Source organism: Gigantopelta aegis, unplaced genomic scaffold (genome assembly GCF_016097555.1).
Source record: "Gigantopelta aegis isolate Gae_Host unplaced genomic scaffold, Gae_host_genome ctg2151_pilon_pilon:::debris, whole genome shotgun sequence".
NCBI classification, from domain to species: Eukaryota; Metazoa; Mollusca; class Gastropoda; order Neomphalida; family Peltospiridae; genus Gigantopelta; species Gigantopelta aegis.
Window position 1 is genome coordinate 210 of NW_024532857.1, and position 21,246 is coordinate 21,455.

General features: G+C 35.6%; 1 protein-coding gene across 1 annotated transcript; it reads right to left on the bottom strand.

Moving 5' to 3' along the window:
• Positions 1–1,352: 1,352 nt before the first annotated feature.
• On the bottom strand, positions 1,353–17,469 carry LOC121391344 (fibrillin-1-like). The gene is made up of 8 exons (XM_041523005.1): positions 17,364–17,469; positions 16,292–16,438; positions 14,209–14,331; positions 10,005–10,079; positions 8,839–8,988; positions 6,440–6,526; positions 3,904–4,009; positions 1,353–2,687 (listed from the first exon to the last, which is right to left on the bottom strand). The coding sequence occupies exons 1-8, from the start codon at positions 17,467–17,469 to the stop codon at positions 2,375–2,377; spliced, it is 1,107 nt and encodes a 368-aa protein (XP_041378939.1). The 3' UTR covers positions 1,353–2,374.
• Positions 17,470–21,246: the final 3,777 nt, after the last annotated feature.

Here is a 21,246-nt window from a genome sequence, read left to right on the forward strand (position 1 = left end):
ACCCATTATCAAAATAAAATAATATGACGACTCGGTTTTGCTTAAAACCAATTTCATACAGCTTGCCTTCACGTCTTGAGACAAACACATTTAAGGTAGGGTAACCTTTCTTTGAACTAAAAAAAATAAATAATAAAAACAAATCCTACCTACCTACCCTACCTTTTTTGGCCATGTTACCTGAAACAAACTTCTTTTTTTTTTTGGCCTTAGGGATTTAGTTCTGTCGGTTGAGTGCTCGCTCGAGGTGCTTGTGTTGTAGGATCAGATCACCTCAGTGGATCTATTCAGGCAATTGGGGTTTTTCTTGTTACAGCCAGTGCATCACAACTGGACAAAGGCCGTGGTATGTGCTTTCCTGTCTGTGGGAAGTGCATATAAAAGATCCCTTGCTGCATTAGGAAAAAGGTTTGGGGTTTCCTCTGATGACTACGAGTCAGATTTACCAAATGTTTGACATCCAATAGCTGATGATTAATTAATCCATGTGTTCTACTGGTGTCATTAAACAAAACAAACTTTCTAATGTGCATCATTCAAGTCAAGACCAATAATAATTAGGAAACCCTGTACCAATGATCCATCCATTACTAAATTACAGCCAACGGTTACAAATTTTCATAAATGTTTCAGACTTACATGTATAAATCAAGGCTCAAATGTAAGTATGTGTTACCTATGGCAATTTTAAAATGTTTCTGCTGTATGCAAAATGCTCAACTACATCAATTTCCAGCTTTCCTATAGCAAATAAACCAGTAATTTTTGCAACAGAAAGAAAGAAATGTTTTATTTAACGACGCACTCAACACATTTTATTTACGGTTATATGGCATCAGACATATGGTTAAGGATCACACAGATTTTTAGAGGAAACCCGCTGTCCCCACTACATGGGCTACTCTTCCGATTAGCAGCAAGGAATATTTTATTTGCGCTTCCCACAGGCAGGATAGCACAAACCGTGGCCTTTGTTGAACCAGTTATGGATCACTGGTCGGTGCAAGTGGTTTACACCTACCCATTGAGCCTTGCGGAGCACTCACTCAGGGTTTGGAGTCGGTATCTGGATTAAAAGTCCCATGCCTCGACTGGGATCCGAACCCAGTACCTACCAGCCCGGGTATGTTCCTGGAGTAAATACAAATATCAAGAGTGTGAAAACGCACCAACGTAATGATGTTCATTATCCTTTCAATCAACAATTAATACCGAATCATTCTGCTCTGGGCACACAACCTTTATACTCAACACAATTAATTAAGGGCCAGTAGACGCTTTCGCCGGTTTTTGCTAATGTTATATTGTTAGCACGTTTTCATTACATATTATTCTGAACATTATTTGAGTAAATGTTCGCACTGATGCAGGCACAAATCTTACACATGATGGGTTTTTGTTTTCGTATTTTGTACCATATATTATAAGAAAAAATGCGGATTTTTCTAATGATCCTTAACTTACTTTGTTGAGTATATATTCCGAGTTTTGAACATTATTAATACTTTGGAAAACAAAACAAACAAACAAACAAACACGGTGATATAAGCAGATGATCATCCAAGACAGTTACTACATATAAGAAAGTGTCCAATCAAATCTACATGCACGAAAATGAATTGTTGTTTATTATTTAAATAATGATCTATGGTTGTTGTTTGAGGGTTTTTTGTTGTTGTTGTTGTTGTTTTTGTACATTTAAGTAACATAAGGATATCTTTACAATATGTGAAAATGTCAAGAAGATGTAATGACCGAATAGTAAGATTTCCCGTTAATCAATTTCACGCATTTTTATATTTCTAGCCAACAGTTTCTAATACATTAAAAATAGAAGAATTGTCAGCAAGCTATTTAGACGTGTTTATTGTGTACTGCATAAAGAGACTATATATAATACATACATACATACATACATACATACAACCTACATATATACATGAATACACATATATGCATACCTAACTACATACATACCTACTTTACTACAGCCTACATATATACATGAATACAAACACACATATACACACATACCTACAAACATACATATTGTATGCATGTGTACGTAAAAAAACCCATATACAAATCGCTGGACGTAGCATTTATGTTTCCAATGTTGCCAACAGTAATGCATTAAAGTGTGCGTTAACAGAGTTGATCATTGTTAATATATAGTTAATTTACGTTTTATTAAAACAAAATGTAATACGTTACTCAGTGGATTTTATCTATTAAAAGTGTCCTTTCTCTTCGAAACAACAGTGGATCTCTTACTGGGATGTTTGTTTGATAGATGTTGTCCTGTAACAAGAACCCAGAATAAAATTTGTTTGTAATGAATAGTACCATCAATAAGCGAATGTGCTTTCCACATTTACACATTTAACTTCTCGTATGGAGACCGCTCGCCAGTGACATCCATATCCAACTTGTCATACGTGTTTGTTCCGTGAGAGTCGTTTTCCGCCATTCCTGGTGCGTTTTGGTAATCATGTTCTTCATGTGTACCTGGCCGTCTAAGCCCAGATGAACGATTGCGGAGTTCAGAACGAGACCTCTCATCTGTGTTGTCATTATGCACATCTTCATAAACTGAAGTTGCTTGGTTTTTATTATCTTGTCTTATGTCTGAAAATTTTACCTTAGAGTCGGCCGATTTTGATCGCTTTCTATCCCGAATGACAAATCTGAAGAAAATATAATAAAACCTCAACTTACTGGTTTATTTGCCTGCATATTACACAATAGGCACACTATACTTTAAAGTTCTTGCACAACTATAGAAATATTGAAAATATATAGATAAACTAGCAATAACATTTTACAATATGCACATCTGTGGAAACTAGTAAGAACATGTTTCAGATGTCTTTGTACTAACTGGGAAAAGGGTAAATACCTCACTATCTGCAACAATATAACAGATGTTATACCTTCGAAATTTCTGAGTATTCGTTTTATTTTTAAAGTAGTCATTATAACTGAATGCATTTAGTAAATATAGATTCACTGAAAACAAAGAGTATTTTCTGTGAGATTAGTAGACGCTTAATCAGAGACACTAAATCAAACAGTTGTATCTAGCAGAGACATAATGACAACAGGTTAAGACATTTAGAATGTATACTATCATATGAAACCTTCATAATATCTAGCTGAAAATAATGACAAGTGTCTAAGGAATTTAGAATGTATGTATATTGTATATTGTGGTGTATAAACATGAGAGTTTGGACTTAAACCTACCTATAATAAATGTACCAGAAACAGTGCACATACCGACCATCACATTTGTAATTTTGTTTTACCTTTATTGAACAAAACCGTATTTCTCCATGTGATATTTACCAGCCAGTGCACCACGATTGGTATATCAAAGGCCGTGGTATATACTACCCTGTCTGTGGGATGGTGCATATAAAAGATCCATTGCTGTCAAAATTAAAAGAGTAGCCCATGACGTGGCTACAGCGGGTTTCCTCTCTCAATACCTGTGTGTTCCTGTGACGCCATATAACCGTAAATAAAATGTGTTGAGTACGTCGTCCCCTGCGTGTGCTGTAACCTCACCGTGGTGCAGGGGTGTAACATTCTCTTTTGAGAATGGCCAATACAGCACAAAATTGAAGTTTTGAGTAAGATTCAGTATCCGTAAAATTCTGTGATATTTGTGTTTTTGAACAGTTCTTTACACTGTTTTTGTTTAAGTTTTGAATTTTTATATTGATGTTGATCATCACTTTATTTATTTGCATTACCATAGTTTGACACCCAATAGCCGATGTATTTTTCGTGCTGGGATGTCGTTAAACATTCATTCATTCATTCATTCATTTATTGAGTACGTCGTTAAATAATACATTTCTTTCTTTCTTTCTTTCTTTCCATGTGATATTTACTTGCCTGATGTTAATAATAACCGAGATAATAAAAAGAAGAACCAATATCCCCGTTATCGCAGGCCAAACAATAGTAACAGTTTCTTCATCAGTAGTTTTCAGTGGAATATCTGAAACGAATACATGTGTATGTGAAAATACAGCTGGTTCGCAGTTCACAAGTACTATGATACACAATAAAAATAGACTAAACCATAAGTGAAGATATGCATCCAATCAGTATCAGTCAGGTCATGACAGTAAAATAAAAATAAAAATCATTCCACCGTTTTAAGTTTAGTGTCTTCAGTGATGCTACTGTTGCTGCTGCTGCACTACATATCGTGTAGCCTATCTCTGTGAATTGACTTGGCCATCGATTGTAGCTTTATTGTTTGCCTTATTTTGTAACCCAAGGGAATAAGAAGTCAGTAAATAGATGGGGTTGTTTGTAATTGTTGTTGTTGTTATTCACCCTGTGATTCAAACCTGTAGTGTATAGAAAACGCTACTACATATATATTATGCATTACTGTCTGTGTATGATTATGTACAAGTCTTGAACTCACGTTAGTTTTGCTTCAAATGAAATGTTATTATTTACGTATTAAAATGCATTGTTTTTCTATTAAAAATAAAATGTTCACGGTAGTCATTACTGATAATCAAATGATGAAGTAATTTGTAAGCACGATTGGCCTACATTCTAAAAGAAATAAACATTAAGTGTTAACTAAACGTTATTTCACACGTATTTATGAGGGTGTAAGTGCAAATTAAAATCAACTGATATCCTTTTATTCAATATCAGAATAACGGTTGAACAGAACTAAGATAAATTAAAACATAAATGTTTTGTATATTTTTAAAGATAGTAAAATCGCACGAATGTCTATACAGAATATAAAAAATTAAGTTATTAGATGTTTTAATTGTTAGCGTTGTCCTATGTAAAACAATATATGACTTCCAACTTTGCAATGGTCAATTTGCTCTTCATGTCGAGCAATATTCCTTCTGCTCCAAATTGTGGTGTCTTTATTTCGTAACGTCTTAGATACCTTAGGACATTCTCACCACATGTTGTTTGATCAGGATTATAACATTCAAAAAGGTTTATGGTAAACACACAGAGGTCATTTCACGATATGACGCATCACTGACTAAAATTATGTTTTATGCCACACACGGAGCATAGGGTGGGGGTGGGGACTCTAGCCCCCCCCCCCCCAATAATTCTGAATATAAAATTATATTGATAGTAAATCTTAAGACGGAGATGAATTTTTCCTGTAGAATACAGTTAGTTTTCAAAATGTTACGGGGGAGCATACCCCGAACCCCTAGAAACTTTACTTTGCGACTATGATCTCAGTCAGTACCCCCCCCCCCCCCCCCCCCCCCCATGCCTGGTATAATCCATTGGATTATATCCTGTGTGAGTGAGGTTTTTCTAAGAGAATCTTGGGACTTACAGTCCTCCTAGAGGCAGTTCAGAAAGGATAAAGTACCATGTTACCTATTTTCTATGGAAGTGACAGTCCTCCTAAGGATAAGCACCTGATACTGGATCATGGAAGCAATCACAACCTTACCTAAACTGTGCAGAGATAAGATTTTCATCACGGAGTAAGGTTTTGTCATTCTGATTGTTTTGTTTTTGTTATGTTGTTTCGTTGCATCCAACAGCTGTCCCCCTGCGAGTGCTGTAACCTCACCGTGGTGCAGGGGTGTAACATTCTCTTTGAGAATGGCCAATACAGCACAAATTGAAGTTTAGAGTAAAATTCGGTGTCCGTAAAATTCTGTGATATTTGTATTTGTATTTTTGGCACCGTTCTTTACACTGTTCTTGTTTAAACCTTGAATTTTTATATTGATGTTGATCATCACTTTATTTATTTGCATTACCATAGTTTGACACCCAATAGCCGATGTATTTTTCGTGCTGGGGTGTCGTTAAACATTCATTCATTCATTCATTCATTCCAACAGCTGTCATATCACTTTGATGCATTGTGTTATCAGGGTTATAAACACAAATTATTCTAAGTGTATCTACTTACACATTTTAGACGTTTTGGCCTATACCCCTGCGTGTGCTGTAACCTCACCGTGGTGCAGGGGTGTAACATTCTCTTTGAGAATGGCCAATACAGCACAAATTGAAGTTTAGAGAAGGTTCGGTGTCCGTAAAATTCTTTGATATTTGTATTTGTATTTTTGCACAGTTCTTTACACTGTTTTTGTTTGAACCTTGAATTTTTATATTGATGTTGATCATCACTTTATTTATTTGCATTACCATAGTTTGACACCCAATAGCCGATGTATTTTTCGTGCTGGGGTGTCGTTAAACATTCATTCATTCATTTTGGCCTATACAGATGCAGAAATATATGTACAGAAAATAACTGAGTATGTCCCATATAGGATTGACTCATGTCTCTATATTATCATTATTAACCCTATTATACAGACCTGTTGGTGAAATAGCTATTTATGTTAAGCAATATCATTCAATTGTTAAAGTTAATTCATATTTTTGTAAATCGAATTACCTGCACATGTACACGTGTATGATCCATCCGTATTAGTGCAGTTGGCATTGGTACCACACGTTGTCTGTGCAAGGCACTCGTCGATATCTAGATTCAACCGAACATTAAATCATAAAAAATAAGAGACATTTTGTTTTCGTTGTTTCAGTTTTAACCATTCATGACTCCATCATATAACACTATAGTATTAACTGTGTCTAGATAAATATGGAAACAACATACTTAGAATACATTGAATATGTGTACGTGCGTGTGTGCGTGTGTGTGCGGGTGTGTGTTATTGGAACACACATTAAGACATTAAAGAAATAATTAGTTACTGACATGAAAATTTAGTACTAGTAATATAATAAACACAAATTATTATTTTAGAAAGTAACATGGACACAAGTTGATTTTCTAAAACCTATAAACAAAGATAAAAATCTGGTTTGAGCCACCCACCACTAGATACTGACACCCCCCCCCCCCCACACACACACACACACACACACTGTAACTGAAAATATTAGTTTTATTTATTTTATGCTGTTAGAGTGGTTTATATCACAAATGTCCCCAATATTGTGTTATATCTGGTTGAGCATAAGCATACTGGGTAAATTGTAAAAACGTTGTGTCATAACTTTTTATTAGCAGTATTTTGAGTTTCTCCAATGGGAAAGTAAGCTGCAGGTAAAAAGCATGCAAAAGGTAAACGTCACCTGTCTATTCATCAGTGAATTTGCTAAGCAGGTTTCCAGCAGGCTTTTGGGAGGCATATGGTTTAGTCTTTTAAACAGACAGTTTGACTATATTTCTTTCCCAAGATCCAAATGCAAGGCAATTTGTTTATTTGTAGTTTATTTGTGGTGATTATTTATAGGGTGTTTGTTTGTTTGTATTTAAATATACATGTAGGTGGTGTTGTATTTTAGTGCATAATATTAAGTGTTATAATTTGTTAGGTAGTGTTATTTTGTTATAGGATAATTGGGTGTGGGTATAGTGTATGTTTGCGGTTGTGTAATTGACCATACGGTTTGAATTAGAAGAGAAAGAAGAAAAACCCCAGTTATGTTTTAAGGTTAAGGTTTGTTTAGCGACACAGGGGCGACGCAGACTTTACAGGTGAATTTGAAAGAAGAGTCTAGCAACCTCGAGCCGCGCCACTATTAGCTACACTGAGCTGCTCCTGCGACATCGCTAGGGCGCATTTATATGTTTATCATTGGCCATTGGATGTCAAACATTTGGTAATTCTGATATACATGTATAGTTTTAGAGAACAAACCCGCCATATTTTTGCATTGGTAACAACGGATCCCCATCGGTGGGCCCCATTGGGCTACTTCTTGTTCCAGCCAGTGCACCACGACTGGTATATCAAAGGCCGTGGAATGTGCTATCTGGTCTGTGGGATGGTGCATATAAAAGATCCCTTGCTGCTAATCGAGAAATAGTAGCCCATAAAGTGGCGACTGCGGGTTTCCTCTGTCTGAAGCCATATAACCATAAATAAAATGTGTTGAGTGTGTCGTTAAATAAAACATTTCCTTCCATTCCAGACCTTCAGCTCTAAACTGCCCGAATGATTGCCAGAGTTAGGTGTAACTTCAAGTTAACAGGTAGATCCAAGTTAACAGGTAGATCCAAGTTAACAGGTAGATCCAGGAATATTAGGATAAAATCCAAGTAAGATTAAAACATAAATTCGGTTAAATCAAAATGCATAATTTAAATTTAAAATACTTTTATACATAGATGAGTGATAAGTACTGGGCACAAATGGTCGGGGAATTTTCAGTGGCGTAGCCAGGGTGTGCCATTCTAGCATTCATATGACAATGACTTCGTTTTAGTTGGCAAATATATTTAAATATCTTTCAAACATTTAGCTTTCGAGGATTTGTAGTATACTACATTTTTATGGGGTTTTTTTGGTCTTCAATAGTAAATAGTAAAATAACACAGAAACAGTATTGGTTACAAACACTGAGCTGTGTGTTTAATACCTTTAATGGTGATAAAAACTGTATTACTTTATCAAAAAGCTGTAAATATATATTCTGGTTAACACACGACTATAAATATGATTTCAGTACAATTCAAAAACTAACTGGTTCCTTTGAAATTTAATCTACATAACCTATTCGTATGCGAAGGGGGAAATGTTAGAGAATAATTTTTACAGGACTTCAGACATGAATTCCTGATCCGATATTTGATATCTATGTATATAATATTCTTTTGTCTGTGTTGTTATAACTATTTGTTATTATAACATTAGAATATTACTTCGGCAACTCATAGTTTTTCTTTGTCATTATCAACAAATGTGCTTATAAATATATTTTTATGATCCTTTTAAACTAAATATCTGCACCAGGTCTAATTTTACAACATGGTAAAATGTATACCAAGTGTGCAATCTGATCCATTCCATCCTACTTGGCATCCTCCATCGCAGAAACCATTCTGTGGATTGCATGGTGAAACTGTAGAAGCACATTTACGATTGTCGCATAATTTCCTGCAGTTATGACCATATGTTACATTGGCTTGACATGCTGAAAAAGAATAAACACATATATAATTATAATTAACGCCACCCTGCTTACACTGACAGTATTTCTTGTTGACTTGTATTTATTAATCAAACGTCTGAAATCTTGTTTTGCGTTGCATTGATACAGAAGTCGCTTATTCACAATGGTTACCGTTTTAATCTGTTTATTTCTACAATTACCTGAACAATTGTTGGTTTTACATACTTTATAATGAATACAATTATATGGTGTGACTTTGTTCATTGATAGAGCCCTCGCCTGAGGTTCCGTGGTTCTTAGGAACGATTCCACTCGGTGTCCTCACGATCTAGTCAGTCTTCAACGATTGATACATCAAGTCTAGTGGTGTGCATTGTGTTGCACGTGGGACACTTTGCTGCCGGGTAAGAATAAACTAAGCTATGGACACTGATCGCTCGCTCGCTCTGTATCTCTCTCTCTCTCTCTCCCACAGGCAGGATAGCACAAACCATGGCCTTTGTTGAACCAGTTATGGATCACTGGTCGGTGCAAGTGGTTTACACCTACCCATTGAGCCTTGCGGAGCACTCACTCAGGTTTTGGAGTCGGTATCTGGATTAAAAATCCCATGCCTCGACTGGGATCCGAACCCAGTACCTACCAGCCTGTAGACCGATGGCCTAACCACGACGCCACCGAGGCCGGTTGCATGTTAAAGATCCCTTGTTACTAATGGAAAAATGCAGCGGGTTTCCTCTCTAAGACATATACGTCATAATTACCAAATGTTTGACAACTAATAGCCGATGATTAATAAATCTAGTGGTGTCGTTAAACAAAACGAACTTTAACTCTGGCAGGTTTCTAGTACAAATACTTTATAACACATTTTATCTGTTAGCATACAATGGAGTTCCTCGATATTAAATTGTTAGTACTTTGACCGTATACATACTTTCCTATTGTTCACAATAAAATCAAAAGAGTCCGTTATTTTAGAGTTTAATTACCTTCACATGTCTGTCAATCTCCCGAATATCCATTTCGACATTCACATGTATACGACCCGTCTGTATTTGTACAATTGGCATTTTTATCACACAGGTTCTGACCACTACACTCGTCCACATCTGAAATGAATAATAAAACGTATTTGAACAGTTTGATCTTCTTAAAGGTACTTCACACTCAAAAATAAACTGGGTGATATTTTTCATGTACATCGGATGAGAAATGAAATCGTTAAAGTGGCAACGTCTTAATGTTTATGTTCGTAATTGACCGTGACCCTTGGTGCAAAGAGGTCAAACGTTAATTCTGTTTTCGTATCATGATCCTATTCCTATGTGAAGTTTCATGATAACCGGATGAGAAATGAAGTCGTATAGCGATGACGTCGTATTTTTATTTTACAAACAGTGAGTTTGAACTTTGATGCAGAGAAGCGAAACCCAAACTCGTCCATAATACAATGATCCTATTCCTATATATGACGTTTCATTAAAATCGGATGCACAAGTTAGTTGCTACAGCAGTGACATCGTCTGTCACGTATGTACGGGCGAGATGCTAAATCCCCTCGATGATTCATCGGTAGAGGATAATTTCTTTCAATTGTTCAATGAAGAGTAGTCATTTAAAATGTCGGTTACAAGACCAACATAGTTTACATTTTAATGAATGATATTTACAATAAAATGTGAATTTTGTTTTTGTTCTATCATAAAACGCACGCTTCTGTAGAGTATGTGCATTATTAAACTGACCATGTGCATCATGACTTATTATTGTAACAAATCTGTATATTTCCGTTATTATTTTACTTGAATTATCTCATTGGGTTGCTGTCCTTTTTCTTATTTTGTTTTCGTTCTTAATTTTATTCTTATTATATGCATTTCCAATACTAACATCTTTCATCATCCTTCTAGCACGTTGATAGTCAGTTCTTGGAATCAAATTGTTAGCTTGTGGAAGATGCGGGGAAGATCATTTAACGTTTACAACTATTAAAAGTGTGGTATGAGACGATGTATTTTGGTAATGTTTTGATTTGGATTATTTAATTTATAGTAAGTTTAGTAAGTTGGAATGGGGATGCTAGAAGTAATTTAATATTATATTGTAGTTTTGGGAACCATTGCGAATGATAATTAATCTAAAGTTATTTATTATATTTGTGTCGGAATACGCTATCATAAGTCGAACATTCGACTAGCTTCGGCAATTTTCCCCTGCGCGTGCTGTAACCTCACCGTGGTGCAGGGGTGTAACATTCTCTTTGAGAATGGCCAATACAGCACAAATTGAAGTTTAGAGTAAAATTCGGTGTCCGTAAAATTCTGTGATATTTGTATTTGTATTTTTGGCACAGTTCTTTACACTGTTTTTGTTTAAACCTTGATTTTTTATATTGATGTTGATCATCACTTTATTTATTTGCATTACCATAGTTTGACACCCAATAGCCGATGTATTTTTCGTGCTGGGGTGTCGTTAAACATTCATTCATTCATTCATTCATTTGGCAATTTTAGGCTATTGTTCAGTGGAATTGAGTGAAATCGTTGGTCTTCGTTATTTCCATGCAGTGATGTTATGCGATTTTGTCCAATCATCATTTATTTTTGTTAAGAAGTTATTGATTTTGACCAATGAGACCCATTCGGTGAAAGCCTCGATGATTTGTGATGACACTGTGTCAGTTCGGGGCCGTGAGCTACAACAGCTTGTACTGAATGTGCACGTTAAACACTCTGACCTGACTTCGGGGCAGGATTTAGCTCAGTCGGTTGAGTGCTTGCTTGAGGTGCTTCCGTCGCAGGATCGGACCACCTCGGTGGATCAATTTAGCTGATTGGGATTTTTTTCCTCATAACCAGTGCACCACACAACTGGACAAAGGCTGTAGTGTGTGCTTTCTTGTCTGTGGGAAAGTGCACATAAAGGTCACATTGCGTTATCTTCAAGGGCCAAACCAAACACACTGGCATAGCTGTTGGTAAAAAGTATGCCATGGGATCATTTCTGGAAATCGAGATATCTTGGGCTCACGATATAATGAAGACTTCAATAATGACGCGTGAGTTCAGTGGAATAAAAATTGCTAATTTTTATCCATGAATATATTTAAGAATTTTGAAATGTTCTCAACAGTGATATTAATAGATCTAGTTAGGCTATATATTTTTATTATGGGTCGAAGTTTCTAGACAGTCTGGAAAATTGTAATACGATAGTTATCTTTCCACTTATTTCTATAAAGTCTGTTTGCATGAAAAGAGAACCAATAAAATGGCATAAACTCTATAATGAATAATGTTAAAACTTATATTGAAACATGCTACTGAGTTTTAAACTCAAACCAGACATTTCAACTCAAACGACATTTTTAAGTAAAATTTTCTGAGTAAATATAAAGGTTTCTTAATTTGCAATCATATTATATACATTAATCTCATTTTTAAAACAGGGATGCAGACTCGATAATGCAGTACATCGAGTCTATGATTAGGTTGACTGTTCCATCTGTTGTCTTCATACCTGCATTGTCAGGTCAGGTCAGGTCAAAGAGTTTAACGTGCACATTCAGAGCAAGCTGCTGTAGCGCACGCCTGTCCTGGGCGCAGGTGTCGGCCTCAGCCGGTTCCTCCGTCTATTCGTGTCTCTTATGTATGTATGTAGGTAACCCGTTTTACGTGCTCATATACCACAGGGGTTTCGCACACGTGTCTCTTAGGTTTGTAATCCGTATATGGAGATTCAAAGAAGTAAGTATGATAGATGCAGATTTTTAAAAACTGATTTATTTGTTCACATATTATCGGATACTAATGTTAGATACAGAAAAAATATATTGAAATATTGAGTGAAAACAATAGGATTATCGTCCTTACATGGTTACAAATCATTGATCCAAAACTTCTGCTAATAGATAGATATGCACGTATATGTGAAGCATTGTGTGGACGCAGTTTCCCGAAATTTGACGTTTGGTATATACTATTTCTATATACCATACCCAAATAATTAAATAAACATATCATCATTCTCATTAGCTGCTCTATGATTTTTTATTTCGTAACACTGCCATATACAAATAGTAGTTCGCTTAATTACCGATACAATTGTGTCCATCTCCAGAAAATCCAGTTTGGCATGTACATATATATGACCCCTCGGTGTTGTTGCAAAGCGCATGGGTGCCACACATGTTCGATCCAAGACACTCATTTATGTCTGAATTGAAAGGTAAATTCAATTATTAAATACATTTGAAAATGTCACATGTATCTCAGAGCTCTTCTACATGCGTTAATCAATTTAAATATTAATATGAATAAGGTATTTGGAATTTTATACTGATATGTTCACATGACCTTACCCGAGATAGCGTGTGATTGTTATTCAAAGGTGTTCACTTACTAGTATGAGCCACATACGTTGTATTCTGCGTCACGTAGAGAAGAGAACATATATTTGTAATTGTATAATTTTATAAAAATCTATCTTGTTTTATCACAGGTTTCAAAGACTGTCTTAAAATTAACCAGGAAATACAAGGTTTATATCTGATGAATAAATAATAATGGGAACAAATTACAACACTGTGCTTCAGTCGTTCAGAATAGTTAATTGTGTATGACACATTATTTACGCTAGACATTTAATTAGTGTGTACTAAATGGCTTCTCTTGTAATCTGCCTAGTTGTCAATAGCGTTATACATTTTGTGTATATAATATGTTCCACGTCAGGGTAAGGATATACCTTTTGTACAGTCCGATCCAGTCCACCCATTTTGACAACCGGCATCACAAGCACCTGCCTTGACATCACAGGAGGAATTGCTGAACTTACATTTACGTTCTGAGCACAGTTTTGTACAGTTAGGACCATACATGTTCTGGACAGGCTAAAATGACAACGACGTTTAATTACAACAACAATAACAATAATAGCAAGCATACAGGTCATGTTGTTGGTGTTAATACTACTTCTGCTGCTGCTTCATGTGATGGTATGGCGTACGCCAGCATGTTGACGACTTTTTGTTTGTTTGACAGACTGACAAACAGACATACATGAGCACATGCATCCACACATATACATACATCAATACATATATGCGTATGGTTTGTGCGTGCGTGCGTGTCAAATATAGATAATGTGATTACATATCAAGCACCACAATGCGTTTAACTATAAGTATTAAAGTTTAACTGCATAATTCTTTTTGGTATATTTGTTAATTGTTACCTGTGCATGTTCGTCCATCTCCAGTATATCCATCTCGACAGGTGCACGTGTACGATCCAGGTGTATTCTTGCAGTCAGCGTTTGTGTCGCACGTACTCTCTCCATTCTGACATTCATAAGTGTCTGCAGTATACAGTAAAATGGGTAAAAGTGCATTTTAATTTTAATTTTCACCAACAGGGAAACTCGAAATGAAATAGTTGTTAGATATGTATAGTAGGATTAACAGAATGGCAGTCACTACTGACAATAGTTTTTTAACATCTCTATATCTACCAATCATTTCAAGATTACTCTGGTTCTGTGACAAAACCTAAATGTGTGCTAGAGGGGGTGATAAATATATGGATTTTAAAAAAATAATGATAAATCAAAACGAAACCACTTTCACTGTGTTCAGATTGAAAATACCTATGCGGTGTGTTATTACACTTGATGATAGCTTTATCCCAAACCCAAACTAATTTTACAGATCAAAATGGCAAGTTGTGATGAACAAAGTACGTCACAGACATTATATTTTGTTTCATAAAATGTTTTATTTTGACCCTATGTTATAAATTAAAATACCAAAATACTAATCATACTGTCTCCACGACAGGTATATTTTCAGAAGTTAATAAACAAACGACATACTGTTTAATTCCATTCCCAGCCCCACCCAATTATGACGCTCTGATATGTGGACTACTGTAAACTGTAATGTTTAGTGTGGATTTGATTGTTCTGTATATGTAGAACGAACCATTAAATGGTATATACGGTATTCATCATCAATCTAGTTCTAGGTAGCTCCGTGGTCTAGTGGATAAGCTGCTGGACAATCAAGCTGACGAGCGTGGTTCAAATCCCGTCAAAGGTCGCTCATACTGACATTCATATTTCTGATTTATCACCGTCTCTCTATCACCCTCTGCTTATATTAATATAAAAAAACTTTCCAATTCCTCCAACGATTTCAATCTGTTAGACTACCGCCACAGCTAAACGTAATGGAAAATGTCACGTGTGTGGCAAAGATGGCCACGCTACAATGTGGAGTTGGATAGCGAAAGATGTTGAAAGATAGTAGGAGCTGACAGATCGGCAAGAAATTAGACTGAATTTAAAGGAGTATAAGATGTATTTTCTTTTTTCTGGGTTTTTTTTTTTAGAATTATCTGTTTTTACTTTTTTATTTGTTTTAATTTGTTTTTGTTTTGCTTATTTTTTGTTCTTGGAGGGTCTAGTGTGACGGCGTGTTCTGTGTTTTTTGTTTGTTTGTTTGTTTGTGGGTTTGGGTTTTTTCTATTTGTGTTTTTGTGTTCGTTGTTTAGTTGTTTACTGTAACTCCATTTCGTTCTATTGATGCAAGTTGAAATATATTTAGTTAAATAGTATTATACTGTCATTTATGTTGCTTTACAAGTCAGGTTGATGAAAGCGAAGCGCGTTGTCGTAAATTAGAGCGTTTGTTTACACTGTGCATAGAGGCGTTGGACGGAGCTGACGTCACTTCGCCCCAAGCTATACCACCGGACGTCACAAAAACAAAACAAAATGGCCATCCCCAATTAGCAGGAATACTCACGGTTTTTTATTATCTCTAAAATTACGAGTTTTTCATTTCTTAGTCTCAGTATGTATAGTACCAGCGTGGCATCCTCCAATACAGGTGCCAGCCATGTCGCAGGATGAAGATGTGTCAGCACATTTACGAGCATTACTAATGAGCGGTCGATGTGGGGTCGATCCCCGTTGCTGGGTCCATTGGATTATGTCTCGTTCCAGTCAGTGTACCACGACTGGTATAGCAAAGGCCGTTTTAACATCACACTCTTATTTCACTCTATTGTAACTTTATCCAAACGAGTTACAGGTTTGTAAATTTTTTATGAGTTAAAACTAGGGTCTGCGCCTTTAAATTATTCTGTGCTTTGGGTAGCAGAAAATATATATCGTCATAAGTTTCACGAGTTAAAGAATACATTTTGTGTAATAATTAGGGTGGAAAAACAAAACACTGCATGTACATGGATAGCCTGAGAGTCTATCACACGTCCCAGTCCTGTACAATATAAGTTAAACAATAAGGAAAACATACCCTCAGTACAGTCCGAGTTCTTCCAACCACCTTGGCATCCTCCAATACAGGTGCCAGCCATGTCGCAGGATGAAGATGTGTCAGCACATTTACGAGCATTACACATCTTGGTACAGTTTGGACCATATTTGACATTAGGTTCACATGCTAAAACGGAAATTATTTAAATGGTTTATAATATTTTGTATAACACCGAAAATCACTGTAGTCTCACTCAAACTATGAGTTCGAACCTACTGAAATGGTAAACGTGGTATGCTAAACATATCACATAATAATACATTTAATGTATCTGTAATGAGGTAAAATATATTCGTGCTTATACATTTTAAAACACGCACTGTAATGTTTAGTTTGGATTTGATTTTTCTGTACATGTTGAACAAAATATTAAATAGGAGAATCGGTATTCATCATCAACCTAGTTCATCCTAGTTAGCTCCATGGTGTAGTGGATAAGCTGGTGGACAATCAAGCTGACGACCGTGCCTCAAATCCTGTCAAAGGTGGCTCATACTGTCATTCATTTGTTCTGATTTATCACCGTCTCTCTATCACCCTCTGCTTATTTTAATATATAAAAATAACTTTTCAATTCCTACCATGATTCCAATCTGTTTTGACCTTGATCTGTTAGAGGGGTGGGACGTAGCCCAGTGGTAAAGCTATCGCCTAATGAGCGGTCGATGTGGGGTCGATCCCCGTTGCTGGGCCCATTGGATTATGTCTCGTTCCAGCCAGTGTACCACGACTGGTATATCAAAGGCCGTTTTGACGTCACACACTCTTCTTTCACTCTATTGTAACTTTATCCAAACGAGTTACAGGTTTGTAAATTAACTAAAGTTAGTGTCCATTTTTTATGAGTTAAAACTAGGGTCTGCGCCTTTAAATTATTCTGTGCTTTGGGTAGCAGAAAATATATATCGTCATAAGTTTCACGAGTTAAAGAATACATTTTGTGTAATAATTAGGGTGGAAAAACAAAACACTGCATGTACATGGATAGCCTGAGAGTCTATCACACGTCTTAGCCCTGTATACTATAGGTTAAACAATAATGAAAACATACCCTCAGTACAGTCCGAGTTCTTCCAACCACCTTGGCATCCTCCAATACAGGTGCCAGCCATGTCGCAGGATGAAGATGTGTCAGCACATTTACGAGCATTACACATCTTGGTACAGTTTGGACCATATTTGATATTAGGTTCACATGCTAAAACGGAAATTATTTAAATGGTTTATAATATTTTGTATAACACCGAAAATCACTGTAGTTAAACTCAAACTTTGAGTTCGAACCTATTGAATTGGTAAACGTAGTATGCTAAACATATCACATAATAATACATTTAATTTATCTGTATTGAGGTAAAATATATTCGTGTTAATACTCTTTAAAACACACACTGTAATGTTTAGTTTGGATTTGATTTTTCTGTACATGTTGAACAAAATATTAAATAGGAGAATCGGTATTCATCATCAACCTAGTTCATCCTAGTTAGCTCCATAGTGTAGTGGATCAGCTGCTGGACAATTAAGCTGACGACCGTGGTTGAAATCCTGTCAAAGGTGGCTCATACTGTCATTCATTTGTTCTGATTTATCACCGTCTCTCTATCACCCTCTGCTTATTTTAATATATAAAAATAACTTTTCAATTCCTACCACGATTCCAATCTGTTTTGACCTTGATCTGTTAGAGGGGTGGGACGTAGCCCAGTGGTAAAGCTATCGCCTAATGAGCGGTCAATGTGGGGTCGATCCCCGTTGCTGGGCCCATTGGACTATGTCTCGTTCCAGTCAGTGTACCACGACTGGTATATCAAAGGCCGTTTTAACGTCACAGACTCTTCTTTCACTCTATTGTAACTTTATCCAAACGAGTTACAGGTTTGTAAATTAACTAAACTTAGTGTCCATGTTTGACGAGTTAAAACTAGGATCTGCGCCTTTAAATTATTTTGTGTTTTGGGTAGCAGAAAATATATATCGTCATACGTTTCACGAGTTCCATGCACTATATAAAGAATACATTGTGTGTAATAATTAGGTTAGAAAAACAAAACACTGCATGTATATGGACCGTTTTGACGTCACACACTCTTCTTTCACTCTATTGTAACTTTATCCAAACGAGTTACAGGTTTGTAAATTAACTAAAGTTAGTGTCCATTTTGTATGAGTTAAAACTAGGGTCTGCGCCTTTAAATTATTCTGTGCTTTGGGTAGCAGAAAATATATATCGTCATAAGTTTCACGAGTTAAAGAATACATTTTGTGTAATAATTAGGGTGGAAAAACAAAACACTGCATGTACATGGATAGCCTGAGAGTCTATCACACGTCTTAGTCCTGTATAATATAGGTTAAACAATAAGGAAAAACATACCCTCAGTACAGTCCGAGTTCTTCCAACCACCTTGGCATCCTCCAATACAGGTGCCAGCCATGTCGCAGGATGAAGATGTGTCAGCACAGTTACGAGCATTACACATCTTGTTACAGTTTGGACCATATTTGACATTAGGTTCACATGCTAAAACGGAAATTATTTAAATGGTTTATAGTATTTTGTATAACACCAAAAAGCACTGTAGTTTAAACATTCATAAGATACCTATTTTTATATGATTTCATCACTGCTCTATAAAACAATTTTGACATAATTTCAGACTAGGTTCTAAGTGTGTTATAATATAGTATTATGTATAACACCAAAAAGCACTGTAATTTAAACATTCATACAATACCTATTTTTATAACATTCCATCACTACTCTATAACACAGTTTTGACAGAATTTCAAAGTGTGTCTCGTTTAATATCTACCCGTCCATGAACCGAACGCATGTAATCTTCTGAATTATAATAATTTAATTTCTAATCAAACTATCCTGTATTGTAATATTGACTTGAATTGTAACATAAATTCCATTGCAACGTCTAGGCGGTCCAACTGGTTTTGTTTATTTGTATTATAATTTTTGTTGTTGACTATCTTGGTTTATTACAAATGTATTTTAACATGGACTTAATTTGCAATACGTTTGTAGGCATTGTAACATTATGTTTTGCAGCCAATGAATAATACTTTTTAGATTCTTTTGGGGTTTTGGGGTTGTTTTTGGGTGGGGGTTTTTTGGGGGGTTTTTTTGTCGTTGTTGATGTTGTTTTTGTGGGTTTTGTGGGTTGGGGGGTATTTCTTGCGTTCTGTTTTGTTTTGTTTGTTTATTTGTTGTTGTTGTTGTTGTTGTTGTTTGTGTTTATTGTGTAGTTGTTTTTGTTGAGAGTCTTTATGCTTCGTTTTGTTGTTGTTTTTTGTTTTTTTGTTTTTTTTTTTGTTTTTTGTTTCCTTTGGTTTTGGGTAAGTTGTTGTTGGGGAGTGAGAATCGTGAAAAAAGTGTTTTATAATAGTTTTGCTAACAAGACAAGCAATTTTACACGTTACATTTAATCTATTTGAATTCGAACCTACTGATTTGGTACAATTGTATGCTAAACATATCATACTAATTTGCATTAAATATCATCTTTAGAAATTACGAGAAATATTTTACAAAGACCCCTTTTTTTCAAATACCCTTCACCCGACCAAGGTTAATGTCCACCTCTACACGGGTATTGAGATTTACTACAACCATGCTACCAAAAACAACTCCATGAACAGACGACATTATTCGCAAGGGATGTGCAGTGCGTGGTGTATATTTTTAATTGCTAATATATTTTAATTATGTTTCTTGGTTGTTTCTTATATTACATCAGGAAGTAAATTCTAGGTCGCTACCATAACACTTTATGAAAGCCATCATTAGTCTTGATTGTAATAAATATGATGAAGCTGTTAAAAAGCCATGCTATAGAGAAACACATATATGATTGTTTCATTGATGCATATTATATCAGAAATATAATTTTTGAAATTGACTTTTTTCCCTTTATCAATTGCACATAAAATATTTACAATGTTCTATTTATTTGTTCTTTATTTTTGTGCTTTTGTTTTCTTTGTTTATTATTGTTGCTTTGTTTGATTTTGTTTTATAAAGAATGTATTTATCTATTGCAATTTGTTGTTGTAAAGTATTTTTAACTGCTAATATATTTTAATTATGTTTCTTGGTTCTCATGCTGTTGATATCATATTTTATGCTAATTTTTCTACTTCTTGCCATAATTCATATACTGTTTTACAGTCATAAAAAAATGTAATGTTTCGGGTACTTTATTTCGTTTCGATCACTTTATTCGTAAATAATATTTTCGTTAATCTTCGGATATATTCGGAATTCGCCGATAATTCATTGATTCTCTACTTTATACTGACGATATGTCCGCTTGCAGAATGATAATGATGATAACTAGTTTAACGTGCATAGGTTGCATAGTACCAAAGAAGAGAGTACCGTGTCAAAGTTCGACGTGCACCGTCAAATATTTACGGAGTAAAAGCAGCTGTGGGTGTGATTGGTAGTAATATGTGACATTGACTGTTTGTGCAAATACTATTATCCATTGACAATAAATAAATACACTTTTATTTGTTAAACAGTTGTTATGCAGTGTATACCAGAGGTTGAAACTAATGCGGGGTACCCCCAAAAATGGAACTGCAATTTCCAGCAAAAATGACGGTTGCTATTAAAAACATAAATTAAATCTCTTAAATGATACGTGACCCCCCATTTTCTTGCAGCTAGATTAGATGTGAGGTGCCACACTTTCTATTGCTGTACTTCCTGGGTGTGTTGAAACGCTGCTTATATCAGTTTTATTAGTAAACGTTAACATTATCGGCAATAGGAATTGATTTGGTCTAATGGAACCTATACCACTAGGGTTTCGAACACGCCCATACCGAGTCCGACCTCCGATAAGATCCGTGGTCTGACTCGGGATGGAGGTGGGGGGGGGGGGGGGGGGGGGGGGTAAAAATGGGCAGAATTT